General features: G+C 43.7%; 1 protein-coding gene across 1 annotated transcript in view; it reads right to left on the minus strand.

Annotated features, from left to right (window-relative positions):
• The window catches only part of ATP8B1 (ATPase phospholipid transporting 8B1), a 31838-nt gene that overhangs the window by 13324 nt on the left and 2089 nt on the right, over positions 1–16425 (minus strand). Inside the window, exons 3-13 of the mRNA XM_071729710.1 lie at positions 7749–7941; positions 4895–4992; positions 3619–3732; positions 3156–3254; positions 2980–3041; positions 2467–2539; positions 2298–2368; positions 1466–1548; positions 649–807; positions 404–492; positions 98–288 (exon numbers count right to left, since the gene is read on the minus strand). Coding sequence (XP_071585811.1) covers positions 98–288; positions 404–492; positions 649–807; positions 1466–1548; positions 2298–2368; positions 2467–2539; positions 2980–3041; positions 3156–3254; positions 3619–3732; positions 4895–4992; positions 7749–7929 — 1220 coding nt within the window. The 5' untranslated portion in view covers positions 7930–7941. The remainder of the gene's footprint in view (positions 1–97; positions 289–403; positions 493–648; positions 808–1465; positions 1549–2297; positions 2369–2466; positions 2540–2979; positions 3042–3155; positions 3255–3618; positions 3733–4894; positions 4993–7748; positions 7942–16425) is intronic.

Raw genomic sequence — 16425 nt, forward strand, 5'->3', positions numbered from 1 at the left:
CTCAGTGGGAAATCAGGTCCATTCACTGTTATTCCATGGGTTAAGTAGTTCAGCCCTGTCCCCTGTTCTGCTATTAAAGACCAGGGTGTTTGCCTACCTGACATAGAGGGAGATGGGAACCATGGTGTTCAGAACAATGATGTATCCCCAAAAGTTGAGGAAGCCTCTGTAGGGGGGACTGAAGTCCTGTGCATCATAGAGGTACCAGGAGGAGTTGCCAATCTGCTGCTCCCAGTAAGTGTGCCCGATGGCCAGGCCAGCTGACAGCAGGATCAGGAGAACAAAGATCTGCAGAGTACACAGAGACACCTCAGAAACATTGCCTCGAGCTTCCTAAATTTGCATTCACCCTACTCACATAAAATGAACTCAGACAGCTGAACTTTAAACAAAAAAAGCTTACAGTGTAGACCATGTAATTCATAAGGGAGTCAATTTTTGTCCTTTTAAATCTTGTCTTCCCACTATTTTTCATTATTTTGGTATCAGCGCCTAGAAATAAAGATAAAAAATGAGGAATTACAACATATAAACAAGTGTTGGTGTTACTATTTTACAAGCCTGGGCCGTAAAATACAGAAAATGTTATTTGATAAAGGTGTTATGCTTTTAATCAGTTAATATTACACATGTTCAATTCATAAATACCTGCAAATATGACCACTCCATGGCAGAAATCTGTATTCCTGATTTTACACCCACGTAATAAAATCTTATCAGCATCCAGTGGATAACCTGTGTTTCTCCAGAACAATGTTCCTGCAAACTTATCCAGTCTGTTATTAGGCTCTTCACACTCAATCACACCTAACAAATTTGGAGGAGAATAGGTTAATATGCAAGAGTTAAATAAAAATGCATTGAATTGTACCCACCACACAAGTAATCTTACTTCATAAGGTTGGGTTTTTCAAGAAAATGAGTGTTTTGAGTAAACAATCTCTTTGAAATGTAAGCTGTAAAAACACTCTTTTCCCCCTTTTTTTTAAGCATTTGCCATTTTAAGATTGCTGCAAAATTCAGCTTGAGATAAAATTCTGTGAGAGGTCTCACTAAGAAAAGGGGTTCCTGCCCTCCAGGTTTCCAGAACGCTCCCACAAAGCACCTAGATCATGATGAGAAATTTGAAAGGACAACAGAAGATATTTTCCTGGTCCAATTCCAACAGCAAACAATTTTTTTTTTTTGCACAGCAGGCATGCAAACACTCTTAAAGGGCTCCAGCATCCCTGCTCATGGTGCTGTAGCTCACTCCTGGCAAAGGTCTCATCTCCAGAGCAGGTTTTGTGCAGAACCAGTTTCCTTTGGGCAATTTTCTTCCACTGCCTCCTGACAAAAGCCAGGAAGCCACCAGCTGCAGAATCACAAGCACCACTGCAACACTTCCGTCCCCACCCAGGGTTTATTTACTTGGGCTGTAAACTGCCTGAGCAACATTTGAATAAAAGAATAAAAGTGTACAAACCATTAAAGTCTGCCATTGCCCTCTCTTCTTGAAGGTGTCTGTGCGTTACCTCCAGGGCCATTTTGAATTTTAAGTTAGTCTCACTAAGAAGAAAGGAAGAAAAAGGCCATTTTATTAAAAATGTGGATGTAGGAAAGATGTTTGAACAAAGTTAAATTAAGCAAATCAATATGCCACAGGTGCCAGCCTCCTACATGGGAGCAAAGGCAAAGCCATGGATTTGCATGGACATGAAGTGTTCATGAAGTTTGAAGTCATGGTTTAGTAACTGATAATTAATATTTAGTAACTGATGCTGCTGAAAGCTCCAGCAGAGAACAAACCTTTTGCAACAGAAACAGGACCTTGTTTTGCTCGATGTTGTAAGTCACAATTTCTAAGATCACTAGAGGCTGAGTGAAGAATATACCACTCATCCAGAAAAACTAACATCTCCCCTCATTAGGTGAGGTCCCTATCGTTAGAGACCTCTCAAAAATAATTCAGCACTAGCTTTTCTGATGACATGAACTGAAACAATATTTACAAAGCAACATGAGAGTAAAATTTGTTTTAGCTGAGCCCTTTTTGTCAAAAACTCCCAAAGAAAAATATGTATTATTGTTTTCCCACTGACAGGGAATAGGACAAGTTTAAAATCCTACAAAAGTCCAGGTTGGAAGAAACCTCTGGTACTCGTCAGTCTTTACATGGACAGAGCTTTACATGTTTGGCTTAGCAAGTGACAATTAGAGACTGTAACAGACACTTCCCACTCTTTTAGCCAAATTAGTAACTTCTTGCTCAGAAGCAGGCAAATTTAAATCCAAGAAATCCTTAAACAGAGCCTTACCCATCTAGTTCAGCTGTCTCTACATAGCAAAGACTGTTTGGTTCTGAGCTGGATAGCAGCAAAATATCAGCCTAGAAAAACAAAAAAAAATTAAGCATCAAATAAACTCAAGTCAAGATTCATGCAGAACTCTGCAGAAACATACAACAAATCTATATTAAGTACTTACAGGAACAAAAGTATTTTTCTTCAGACGAATTATATCACCAACTTTAATATCTTTCCATTTTGTGTTCTTGAACCTAACATTAAGATAATTTAATAATATTAGTATTTAATCTAGAACACTGTGAACTCTATAAATCTTGCAGTATTAAATTTCCCTTGCTATAAAATCATTAAATCTTGGCAGGGTGTGTTTTTTTCATTTTGGTAACTGCAATTTAGTTGGGGATCTCTAACTCAGAAGTCAAACTGCTTTTTCTCTTCCCTCTTCACCTGTGTATGAATTTCTGCCCTTCTCTCCAGAGAAGTTGCTCTTATTACTGATTTAGTGTTACACAATTAAGTTTAAATTACTCCTTTGGGCAATTCTCCTTCATTTTCAATTAGGTTTTCACAGAGACATGGGAAATAATAAAGGACAAAATGCTGAACTTTCCTATCACCTGTGGCTTAAAACCTGTGATGAAACTTAGTAACAAAGAGCACTCACAAAAGTGAAGAAGGGAACAGTACAAACCTCCCATCCTTGATGACCTCACATGTCCTGTTATTAACCTCACTGTCCATCCTGTGACGAGCCTGAAAAGCAGGAGCAGAGAATGTGCTCCCTACTGCGTGTCACAGTGAAAGAAATTAACAACACTGGGTTGTTGGGGTTTTTTGCTTTTAATATTAACAAAAGATGTTTCTTACAATGTCATCCACTAGGTCTTTGACTGCAGTGATTCCCAGCACCAGGAGTAAGGGCAGCAGCGTTGTGTACCACGACAGGGTTGTTATTTGGGGAATTGACTAAAAAAGACAAAAAGTATTATCTATCACTCAAGGTCAACTTTGAGACATTTAATGGTGATCTGATTATAACATAAGAAAGGAAACCAACACAGAGAGAGAATTTTAAGTCAAGTTGTGAAGATGAACAGAAGTCTTGGAGGAGAGTTTGAGCTTGCTGCCCTGCCTCAGCATCACCTCTTTAACAATTGCATTTCTGTGAACATGGGCTTATTTTCTGCAGTAGTTCAGAGAGAGTCCCCCACAGAGTCCCCTGTGATTCCCTGACAGGATAGCACCCAACTGTGTGATAAGTAGATCATGTGGCTCAGTAGATCAGCACCCCAAATTAACACACAGTTACCATTCTCTCTGCCTTTCTTACCTGCAAAATAAGTAGAACGAGGAAATAGAAGTTGGCTGCTCTTTTAAACTGCTCAAACAGATTCAGTGGTAAAAAAGTGATAGGGTTGTACTTGTATGTCTTGATTGCATTTCCCTGTTGAAGAAAAATAGATGTCATTCACAACAGCAGATTCTTCTTACCTTACAAATGTGCAATTCATGTTTTTAAGTAAAACATTTTGCTAGGGTAATCCTTCCTATCAACTTGGTTGGAGTTGCACTTTTCCTCAACAGTTTAACATGGGTCATCATCTTAACAAAATAAGGCAAAAAAAGGCCTGTTTCACTGACATTAGCACACCCCAAAAAGCATCTCAGACTAAAGCTTTGACTACACTGATACTGCACAGTACCAGCATGGAAAGGTGACAGCCTGTCCCCACAAATGACAGGGAGCACATGGCACTGCCAGATGAGCACAGAGAAGAGGAGGAAACTTCTGTGCTCCCCTCTTTGTAGGCAATATTCTCTGTGATGCCTCCTGACATTACATTACCTGCTCAACACAGGGTCTCACTGTCAGGGATACAATTGCTCTTGGGCATCAGACTACAAGTAGTAAATCCAGACACAAAGGACTGCTAATTAGGCTTCTTCAGGAGGGACAATGTCAGACAAGCAAGGGTTATTTCTCAGGAGTGCCAGTCCCTACCTAGTCCAAGCATGAAGGATTTTCATTTGTTTAGCTCTACTTGTAGCATTTAATTATTAAATGTTCATAGTCACACCTGAAATAATCCCAAGTCTGCAAGGCAGGTGTCTCAGCAGGGAACCAGTGCAGACAAAGCCCAAGTGTCCCCCTGCAGCCTCAGCCTCTGTTACTCACAAGCAGCACCACATACAAGCATCCGAGCTTTATATCAAAAAATTAGGACCAGGAAAAAAAATAATTCAATCTTTTGTCCTGATAAACAAGATTAAAATGTCTCCTTTATCATAATCAGGTGTATTTAGACAGTTTAAATCACCTGATATGCCCAAATGTCTACTTTTAGGGCTGTCCCTTCCTATCTTAATCAGGGTATTGCCTGATACTACACTGACACTTCTTGTATGAAAGGTGACACTTTATGGAGACGTTTGCAACAGTCATAGCTGAGTAACAAAAACTTGGCACTCAGACTGAGGACACAAGCCTAAGGAATCATCAGCTGTGGCTTTTACACAAACCAGCAGTGGCTGGGAAGGTCTCAGTGAGATTAAGTATTCACCCTGACAAGTACTATTAGCACAAAGCTGAGATAAAGAAAACTTACTGAATATTTGCTTCTTTTGAAACACAGAAAAACTGTTCTCTTAAACTGGGGCTGTTCGTAGAAGCGTTCATCATTGGCTTTAACTTGCCAGCTGCAGTCTGGAAGAGACAAAGCAGAATGGGTCAGCACCTCATAATAAACATAAACAGAGGGGAACAAATCTGCCAGTTTCAGGTTTTCTCTTTCCATCTTTTATAGGTACTTTCAGTTGAAACAAGACTGGGGACTGCTTTTTAGTACTTTGTCTAAAAAGGGTTTTCCAGAAGTTTTCAGGCTATTTGTTTTTCCTAGGGGCAGGTATTTCAGTGTGCTAAGAGTCTGTTGAAGTCCAGTTACTCAGTGTTTTCTACCATGTGTGTCTACCTAGCATTCAGTGGTTAGCATCTTCCTTTCTATTCCTCTTCCTGCACAGACTATGGGATACTCCCTCTCTCCCATCACCCAGGCCTGTTCCTCAGGAATGGGTTGGTGATTCCCAGGAACACATTTTTCTCTAATGCTCACTATCCTAGTGTTTTCAAAAGTTCTGTTCTTATTCTATGTGTCTGTTCTCTCCTATGGGATTTTACCAAGGCTTTGTGTATTTTATGAGCAGCCTTCATCACTCTTGTTAGCCTAAATCCTACAAAGTCCATCTTTAAATGGAGTTCATCTGGGGATATACACAGCTTTTGTCTGACCACTGCTACTGTCAGAATGCCTCCTGCTGTCAAGTTCTTTTCCATGCTCCCCTTTTCCCAGGCTACCTCCTTCCCACAAGTCAGGCCCTGCCCACACCAAAGAAACTCCCCTCGGAATTCCTTCAGCAAGTTCTTAAGATGATTCCCAGGAGCTCTTTGCCTGCCTGGGAAGGATGAGGCAGAGGACATTTTGCAATCCAGTTTTCCTGACTCATCAGCCAAATATCTCCCCCTTTTCTATGACCCACAGTAATTGTCCTTAATGGGTGCTCCTCTTGGTTTCATGGGTTCCTCGTGACCTGGGCACATCCAGCACTGTGGAGCACAGATGTGCTGAAACTCCCCGAGGCAGAGGTGTGGGGTGGGGACTGGCACCCACTGCCAGGGCCCTGGGGAAGCAGGGGTGAAGGTGCTCCAGGGCTGCTCTGAGGTAGGAATGACTGATAAGGCTGATTAACTCAAACCCAGCCACAAAGCTGCTGCTTTTTTTTTTTTTGCTTTTTTTTTTTTTTTTTTCCCCATCCAATGCATAAATCAAGTTCTTGTTTGACATGCCCAGGGAAGCTGCCCCATCCCTGGAAGTGTTTAAGGCCAGGCTGGATGGGGTTTGGAGCAACCTGGGCTGGTGGGAAGTGTCCCTGTCCATGCAGGGGGGTCAGACCTGGCTGATAAAGTCACTTCCAGCCCAAACCAGCCTGTGAATGATATCCAGGATCTCTGGGACCACACAACTTTCATTTCCAGCATAATGGTTGCAAGCTGAGAAGATAATGAAGACATCTTTAACATCTCTTACTTCCTTACAGCTTTTGCTCTGGTTTGGAGTTCAAAGGAAGTCTGCCATACCCACAGTTCTAGCCCACATTTTGGGTAAGAATTTGGGTAACATTAACTGTATACAGAGCAGGAGCTCGTGGTTACACTGAACCAGGGGAAGCTACAAGCCCTTTGGGGGACAGAATGAAAACTCAACTCCCTGTTTTCAGACTCCCTCCAATCCACCAGGATAAAGGAAAAAGCAGAAAGTTTCAGAAAAGAAACTGAAGGTCTAGGAGGTCCTGTTTCAGGTTTGTTTCTCCCTATTTTCTTTTTCTTGTGCTTATACCAGGCCATAAAGCAAACCTGTGGTTGCTGATGTACTGCATCTACAGAATAAAGTACCTGGAGATAAATAAAAAGAGCAAGGAGAGGAGGGAAGAGAGCAACAGTCATGATGAGAACTCAAGAAAATGTGATGGATGATGAGAGGTTAAGAGAACTCTGTTTATTCTACAGATTATGTTACCCCAGTCATTGTAAAAAAAACAACCAAACAAACAAACAAAAAAACAACAACCAAAAACCAAAACACAACAAAAACAACCCCAAAACTAAACGTGTAATAGGTGGTTATAAAATGAAAACAATTAATAGGTGGTTGTAACATTTGAGGTGATCAACTGTTCCCCGTTGCCATGTGAATAGGAAATCTGTACGTATTAAACAGGCAGTGGCTAAATAAAAAGTACTCACATTGCAACACTGAGAAGAAGGTATTTAGGGTAGCTACAGACTTTCCTTGGACAAAGGTTAGGAACAGGTATGTCTAAAACAAGCCAGAGAGGTTGCTCCTGTTTATGTTCCTGTGCTGGCAGCAGCACACAGACTGTCTCCAGGGGGTTCTCTGAACTCCTGCTACTCACCCAACCCTTCTGTGAGCCTGAAACCACTGCAAGTAAAGTCAGGAGGCTACAAAGTTAGCAATGAAGATGAAAGATAATCTGTGCAAGACTTAGAAAGCAGAAATACACGCAAACCAGCTGACAAAACACAGCGAAGTTGCTTATGCTGGCTCAGGTCTCCAGATGATGGAGAAGACAGGGATCTGAAGTTCCATGGAGCAGTTCTCAGACCACAGGCTACGTACACCTTGTGCCTGCCTTAATTAGGACGAGGTCACCCTGCAGCTCTACGCAATGAGCAGAGGCAGAGGTCTGGCTGCAGATGGGAATGAAGCTGGTTATCATTCTGCCCCTTGCTAAACTGCATTGCCATCAATTACTCCTCCACAGCTCCAGATGAGCCATTCCAAATCCTACCCCACCAACCAGCACAAACATCAAACCGATCCATGCACGGCTCAGCCTCTGCATTCAGCATCCTTTGCTCCCCACACCCAGATTCTGTCAGGTTACCTCTCCTCAGAGTCTCCCTTCCCTCGTGGGTGCCTCTGCTGCTGGGGCTGTGTCCTGGCTCAGCCCCAGGCTGATGATTCTCCAGCTCGTCCTCCGTCTCATCGTCACTGTACGGCATCACCTCGTCGTTGGGCTGGGAGTCCTCATCCAAGGTGGTCTCTGAATCCCTTTCTGAGATCATCCTGCTGGTGTCCTGCCAGCATTTCATGCAAATCAGGGAAAGGAGTTAGTGTAGCAAGAGCTGGCAACCAGGGCTGTGATCTCACTCTGTTGATCCTGGTCACCAGAAGCCACATTTGAAACCAGTTTCCCTGGGAGAGCGTTGAGCAGGGGCTGGGTTTTCCATCACAGACCAAAGTCATGAGGCCCTTATTTTCACAGCCCTTCGTCACCATTCTGCTCTGTGTAATTAATTACACGTGCTCACACGCCAGCCCAGGGAACACCCTGTGCTCCTGGCACAGCACACCTTGAGTGGGGAGAGGAACCTGGGAGCCTGCAGACACCTGGCAGGGCCAGCACCAGGCACTCAGCAGGGCAAGCCACACCATCGGGGGCCCCTCCATCCCAGCCTCTCCCAAACCAGCCCTCACCTCCTCTCCCCTCTCCAGAGGTTACTCCTCATTGCAAGTCTTGGTGTCCAAAGGCCCCAGGAAGTTTATCACAAATTTGTGGCTCAGCACACAAGAGCAGACAGTGGAAGCTGTGATGATGTGTGTGTGCACCTCTGCCCAAAGTACTTCAGAATGTGCAAGTGCTTCCTAACCCTCGAGCACCATCATGTGATCTCCCAGCTTGGGATCTCCCCTTGCCATGAAGTTTATGTCAATTATAGCTCTGGGAAAACTCCCAATGTAGCTGTGAGTTGGGCTGCTGCAGATGGAGGATCTCAGAGAGGAGCAGGATGTGCAGCAGGGGATCCCTGCCTCCTCCAGCATTTTAAATCTCTGAGATACCTTCTCCAGCTTAAGGTATCTGCTGCACAGATATCATCCCATTAACTGCTTGTAAACAGAGCCCAGCAGCCATCTACTCACGTGCAGCTCCCTTCCAACCAGCACCTACAAATGGGCTGACACCAAACCCTGACAATATCCGCATTGGTTTCTATTTTTGTCAAGCCAAATGCTTTCCCATCTTTAATATCTCTTATAAGAGAGATATAAATATTACATGAGCACTTAATATGCTACTCAAATGGCACGACTGCTGGCTGGGAGCCCAAAGCCTGCAGCACTCAGGAGCCACAGCACTGTGCTGATTCAAGTCTGGCAGGTTACAAAATAAGCCAAAACCACCAGGTATCATATGAAGGCACGTTCTGATATAATATGAATTAATATAACTTCTCCCATGACCCACTCAAGCTGTTCGAAGCTGCTCACTGATGCAATTAGCCAGGGATACGACAGGTAGGCACTGACATGGGTGTGGAACCTGAAACTTTTGTGAAAAGGTTATTTATTTTCCTAAATAGCCTTGGAATTGGAGAGTTCACCTCATGACACAGGAGACTTGAGTTCAAACTCAGGCATCTGAATACCTCACTGTGGTATTTTGGTTTATTTCTCCTCTTTTTACCCCTTCTGTTCTTTCTCAGCTACCACCCCATCCCCAGACAATCTCATATTTCACCTAATAAAGAAAGGAAGAAAAGTATTAACCAGAAACCTGAATCAAAGATTTATCTCCAGAGCAACCTACTCATTACCAGCTGAGTCGTGGGGCCCAGGACAACATGTACAGAACCATGGCAGGAACAGGTCCCTGATGCAATCCCCACTGTTCCTCCTCTGCTGGTGGCAAGCAAGCCAGGGCCAGACTCTGCACCCACATCTCTGCTTTGGGCTTACATTCACTCAGATATTCTGGGGACTGAATGTCTGTTCAGGCAGAAGAAATTCCTTATGCTTTCAATCCCAAGCTGTTCGATGGTTGGACTCAGTGATCTGAGAGGTCTTTTCCAACCGTGGCATTTCTGTGATAGTGTGAATATGAGACAAAGCCCTCTCATAGCAGGACATGACATTCAGATCCTCTCTGAAATAAACATACAATACCCATAACTGCAGGAAGGTCTGCAGTAGCCATGGATTCTGCCCTGCTGATACGTGGGGACTGCTGGGGGGGAGTGCTGAAGAGCCTTACGTGTGCAGTCCTTAGAACAGAAAATACCACCAGACCTTGGAATTGCTCTCCCTCTGAGATAAACAAAACCAGCCTATAGCCCCAGCAGATTCAGCCTTTAGTCTATTAAACTTTACTCATTAACTGTTTAATGATTAATGAACTCATTAATCTTGCAAAGGGTTAAATGAGATGTCAAAAAAACCACTGCATTTGTTTCCCATTACAGATGCACAGTTCAATGGAAATACCTCACATGCAAACAGCAGCAGCCTGTGCTGCTGGCTGCAGGAGACAGGGCAGGGATCTCAGGCAGTGTTTGCTGCATCCCTGCCCCAGGGACCTCCGGGGACCTCCCCTCTGGCATCCCCAGAGCCTCCTGGGCAGCACTGCTGCCTGCCTGCTCCACACACAGCCTGCCCCTGGGGACCAGCAGTGCCCCAGAGAGCAGAGAGGGGGTGTGGGGATGAAGGTGAAGGAGTCTGACGGTGACAGGGTGACAGAGAGGGTTAGAATTGAGTTTCTTGACACCTGGTCTGCATGAAAAGGGCTGGCTGGGGTGTCAGTGCCATGTCAGAAGTTCAGAGGAAGATGGGGAGCGATCAGGAGGTGAAAGAGGAGAAGGGAGGAACCGACAGCAGAGAGCAGCAGAGGTGCCAGCCAGCAGGGGATGGGAAAAGAGGCCAGCACACATCCACCAGGATGCAGGATGGAGACAGCAGAAACCAAGGAGGAAATAAACAGGGCAGGAGGAGAGGAGGCTCCTACTGATTTTTGCAGCAGTTACTATTTTGAGGAGGAAAAAAGGTACCACAAGTAATAAAACAAACCAAAACAAACAAGAAGGTAGAAAGGCGATGCCGTGCAGGGGGAACACGTTATTTATGAACAATGGTGAAATAAAATAAATCAATGGTCCCATCTTAAAAGGATCTCCTCTCAGAAGAGAGACAGACGATTTCTTATGTTCAGACCTGAGCTGAACTAATAAACACTTACAAAACAGTCTTTCAAGTGAACAAAAAAAGGGGTTGGGTTTGCTGGAACTGGGGACAAAAATGTTTCAAACAATAGTTCACCACCTGGTTTTCCCTTTTCACAATAACATAACCTGAAATGAACACTGTTTTTATGGATCTTGCATTGAATAGACTTATCAAAAAGCTAAAACCAAATTTCTCTGAAAGAATTCTCTCTCACATCAAGCTTAGATTCAACCAGTGATTAGTAATGTTTGAACATACGTGGTGGGAAAAAAAATAATGAGCAAAACAAAATTCCAGCACAAAAACCACTGCGCAGCTCCTCTCAGAGACAGAATGAGCATTTCCTAAAATGAGACCTACTTGGCTATCTGTAACATTTAAACCTTGAAGGATTCTGCTGCTGGGGGATCAAGTTGAGCAGTTGCAAGGGCAGAGAACTCCACACTGGCAGCATATTTACACACAAGTAACTTTCTGGCTGCTCGTGCCTCAGGGCATGTACCAGCTAATTGGGAATAACTTAAACCTTGGTGAAAAAAAAAAAAAAAAAGAAAAAAAGAAAAAACAAAACCAAAACCAAACCAACACATTTATTGCACTTGTTTGAAGGCAGTAAACCACAACAACAAAAATAATCCTATTCTAAATTCTCCTCTGCATATGGCACTGTTACAAGACTGAGGAGCCCAAGCAGCATAACTTGAATTCTGCAAATCAGAAAATCAGGTACTTGCTCAAAGCAGCCCTAAAACAAAGTTACAGATCCATCTAGAGCAAAGCATATATATAGTAAAAGATTTTAAATGCTGCTGAGTTTGTTACTTTTATTTATTGTGGACATGAAAACCTGGAATGTGAAGCAGAACAAGCCTAGGAATCACATACCTGCCAGACATCAGTCCCTAAGAACAGAAGCACAGCCTGCAGCCTCATCCCCTTAGCACATTATTCTGCACAGCCAACTCACACCTTTCTGCAGAGCTTAGTGCAAGAGTTTCTCAAACCTTGCCACAGACCCTTGTTGAAGAACATAATAACATCAATATTTTAAGTAAGAGTCATAAGCCAAACTCAGATAGTACAAAAAGCAAGCTCAGAGAGACCTTTGTGAACTACTTCAGGTCTCTGGAGTTAAAATAGGGCAAAAATTCTGCATCAAGATGCTTCACTGATATTTAAGTATGTGTTTAAAAAGAAAAGGAAATAAATTCAAAGCCCAATTCTAAGATATTACAGGTTTGTCCCATAGTTCTTCACTCTAGTAAGATTACATTAAGTAGCAAAAACCGAACCAAACAAATAAACCCCAAACAACCAAATAACAAAGCCCCAAACAAACCAAAGCAAAACCCAGGTAAAAGCAGAGCAGGTCCCTGCCACAGCCTCTCTCGGGCACCAGCTCTAATTCTGAGGGTGCCAGAGCTGCCCCAGCTCAGCAGCTGAACCATGAGCAGTTGCCAAGCCCTTTACCACGTCATGCAAACAGAAAGCTGTCAGGTTCATGCTGTTGTGAAACAAAGAAATGTGTTTTGCCAAACTGATAGGGAAATAGTCCCCTCCATAAACCAGCACAGCCCTGGCTGTAACACAGCAGCACCAGTGTCCTGCTGGGGTGAGAACACGCTGCAATCTCACTTGAGAAACTCCATCCAGCACTTCCCAGCCAGCACCCTGCCCGGGGATAAGGAGCTGGGCAAGTGATACCCCTTTGCCTTGCCAGCAGGAGAAGTGTTGCAATAGAGTAACAGGAAAAGAAAAAAGAGAATTGCTTTGAATTTCCATTCTCACCAAGTTCCATGTTTTTAAAACACTTTCCTCTGCTTACTAGGTTTTTTTCTTTATTGTGTGTTACAGGAGAAAGGAACAGTGCAAACCCAAGCCTGCTCAGAGGAGGACTGAATGTGCCCTTCCAAGCCCAGCCAGAACTCCATGTCTAACACTCAGCTCTGGGGTGGGGGCCCCCCAAGGACTCCTTAGCAGATGCACAATTAATTCAATTACATTTTCCACCAAAAGTCAGAAGTAATTGCTTGGCTATTTTCAGCTGTAGCACATGGTTCATCTTGCCAGTAACTGGGATTTTAAGCTAAAAAGGGATGATGAAACAAAGCCTGTTTAGGTCCATAGAGCAACAGGACTGCAATCCAAACAACCAGGAAAGGAATTGAGAGCCCCAGAGTACTTTGATGTCTCTATTAAAGCAGACATCTGCATCTGAGACTCATTTTATCTGTCCTTTCTGACAACACAAATGTAAAGCAAAGTGTTCAGTCCAGGTGACAATTTTATAAACCTGGCTGGGGCAAAGGGGCTCCCAAGGGCTAGGCAGGACATTTCTGTTCTCGCTGCAGCCAAATGCTTCAGCAGAGTATTACCCTTCATTAAAAATGTATTCATCAACTAATCTACCTGCAACAAGAGCTTCTACAAGGAAGCAGGAAAATAATAAAACTAGACATAATTCAAAGCACAAGAGGCAGATCACGTATTACTCGTAAGAGACAGGAAATGTTACTGGTAACAGCTGAACAACTCAGCCCATCTTGCTGATCTTTATGATGCTTTTAGGGGAAAAGTAGTTACCTGAAACAGCATGAATCAGCACAAACAGGCCACAGAAATAACCTGCAGTCCAAATGCTGCTAAGCTTCCCTTAGATTGCCATGCAAATGACAGGCTTCCAGCACATTGGTTTGTATTGATTTGTATAGCTGCTTCATACAGATATTTACCACATTGAATGACTGCCTGAAAATAACTGAACACCCCCAAATTACATCTTCAAGGGGAATGAATGATTTCTGTCAGCCATTTGTTCTGGAACACGCTGACTTCTGCATGCACCCTCACAGGATGCCATGGCCCTGCTGAAGCCCAGCTCTCAAAATGCTTTTGAGAAAGGCAACCTCAAGAGTTCAGGGAACCACTGGAAGTCCCCTGTGCCCTTGCCCACCTGAGGAAGGCTCCATCAGGTACTTAGCAGTGGCCAAACTGAATCCCAAAGCCTCAGCTCCTCTAAGCCAACCAAGAACACTTTGCATTAGGCAAAAAAACCACAGCCTATAGTTCAGAGTGTATCACACACAGTGTGTGCCCTTCAGCACCCTCAGTGCTCCTGCTGGCTGTGGGAAAGGCCCCTGCTTCCTGCCTGCACAGCTGATCCCAAATCCTGCAGAGACACATCCCAGCTCCTGGTGATGCTGAGGGACAAGCTGAGAGCTCACACCATGCACAGCAAATGGGTCAGCTTGCAGCCAGGCATGATGAGGAGATAATCAGAGGTTTGCATGTCTGTCAGAGTTCCCAGAGCTCAGCGATTGCACCTACACCACAGACATCCTGGGTCAGGCATCCAGTTCTGGAATAAGTGTGCTCAAACCACACTGGAGAGCCCAAGATAATCAAAAGTGGGGTAGAGGGGAAACAAACTCCTGACCCTACACATCTTCATTGCACTGTGACCTTGGAGAAAGTTCCCACGTTGAAACTGCCAACACATGCCTCACATGAGGTGAAAAACGTTAAAGTGATTAAAATATGGCTACAGATAAAATGCTGATGGTGAAGGAGTACACCTAGACAAGCCCACACAGCAGGCCCCGTGTCATGCCTGGTGAGTCCAACATCTTCACAACACAGCGGAACCACAAAAGATTCAAACAGTGCCTGTGGAGACTCAGCCCAACACTGAATATGAGAAATCCTTGGGGAACCAGTTTTGTAAGCAACAGGTCTTATATATATGAGTCAGCTTGCTTGTATCATCTGCTGCTGTTCTACACACATATGTGTATACAAACACACAACTTTGTAACTCTATCTAAGGATATATATTTTAATTCACAATAGTACCTCATTTCACACTTACAAAAGAAGTGGTTTCAAGCCATTTGAGGCCACAAATCATGCAGAGGCTACTTAGAATTTAGTCTCAATAGCAGAGGTTCACTTCACTTCACTTCACTTCACTTCACTTTTCATAAGCATTAGCATCAAAAAGTGCCCATATTGTATCTTTTGATTGGAAATAATGCAGCTTACACAATCTGCACACTGACAAAGCATGAGCAGTAACAGCAACTGTAACATCCACCAGACAAAGCAAGACCTGAAGCTGGTTAACTCTTGTGAATAGTCGATTTCTGCTTATCTCCCTTTACCACAAATTCTGAAATATTAGCACAGGGATAAAAGTCTGGGAATGCCACAGTGCAGGCAAGTGATGTTTGTGTACACAGCTGTATGATCAGATGCCCACAGTGCTCCACTCAAAGCTTTCACATTATGTTTATCAGCTCACCCATGTCTGAAGTGGGAAAAGAGAGGTGCTGTAATGGTGCAGAATAAGGATGCTGGTGACACAGACATAAGCAAAACTTGCCCTGTTATTCCCCAGTGTATAAACAAAGTGCCTTGGCAAGCCATGTGGCTGCTCAGACCTGCCTCTCACAGCACTGGGAGGCAGCTGCAGAGCATCTTCCAGCTCCTCCTGCAGCTGGAAACACCCTCACCCACCTCACACGATGGAGCCAGGGCAACCACTCATTAAAAAAGGTGTTTCCACAGAGGTGTTTCAGCTCTAGCTCTTTAACTGTGAGGATCAAGAACTTACTGACCTGGACTGCTTCCAGCTCCAAGGGATTTTGTTACTGGCATCAAGCAGAGCCAACCCTGTGAAATCCCCAGATTTCTTTCACAAGGAATCAGCTCCAGACCCTTTCTGCATGCCTTAATGACCCTAATTACCCACACTGCCAGCACCAGAGGAGAACTCTAACACTTTGGTACCACCAAGCTCTGTGAAATCTTGCTTTCTCCAAAAGTTCTTTCCATATTGGTTGAAGGGAAGTGGCAGTTTCTCCACTGAACATACTGAAGCCCCAGCCAAACAAGCTGAGGTATCAAACCTCTGAAACCCTCTGGAGAGAGGGAGTTCAGTTTTGTACTGTTGACAGATGTCCAAGACCAATCTTAGGGGGAAAAAAAAAAACCAAAATGGAAAAAAACCCACCACCAGAGTATCATCAGGGGAAACTGAAGATATGGGGAACACCAGCTTCCAAATGCTTTCTCTCCTAATGCTTCCCAGCAATTTAACTGAAAATACCAATAACAAGAGACCCATAGCCTCCAGGGTAAGTGAGGATGGTTGAAGAAGGGCCACATGCAGAAACAAAATAATAATTTTACCCATTATCTGCACTAGGTTTTTTCATTAACAGATATGCAGACTCCCCATCATTTAAAGTCCAAGTCAGGACAAGTTATCTCTGAAGAAGATAATAAAGTTGGTAACCTTTGTTCAATCTGTAGGCTCCAGTGTACTCTGAAGGGGTTTCAACCTGACTGTTAACAGAGATTGTTACCTTGCTTTTCAAGGTTCATGTTATAAAACAGCATAACTTTGTTTCAGGATAGGAAAAAAAGAACTGGTTTTGTGCATACATAAACTGCATTGTTTGGGATGGAAGGTTTTTGGAACTTCTAAATAGTTTTTCTTGCTAGATATTACCTTCCCCCATCAGAACCAGCAGATATCTTTAACTGTAAAAAAAGTAGAGGTT

The sequence above is a fragment of the Heliangelus exortis genome, chromosome W, assembly GCF_036169615.1.
Source record: "Heliangelus exortis chromosome W, bHelExo1.hap1, whole genome shotgun sequence".
NCBI lineage: Eukaryota > Metazoa > Chordata > Aves > Apodiformes > Trochilidae > Heliangelus > Heliangelus exortis.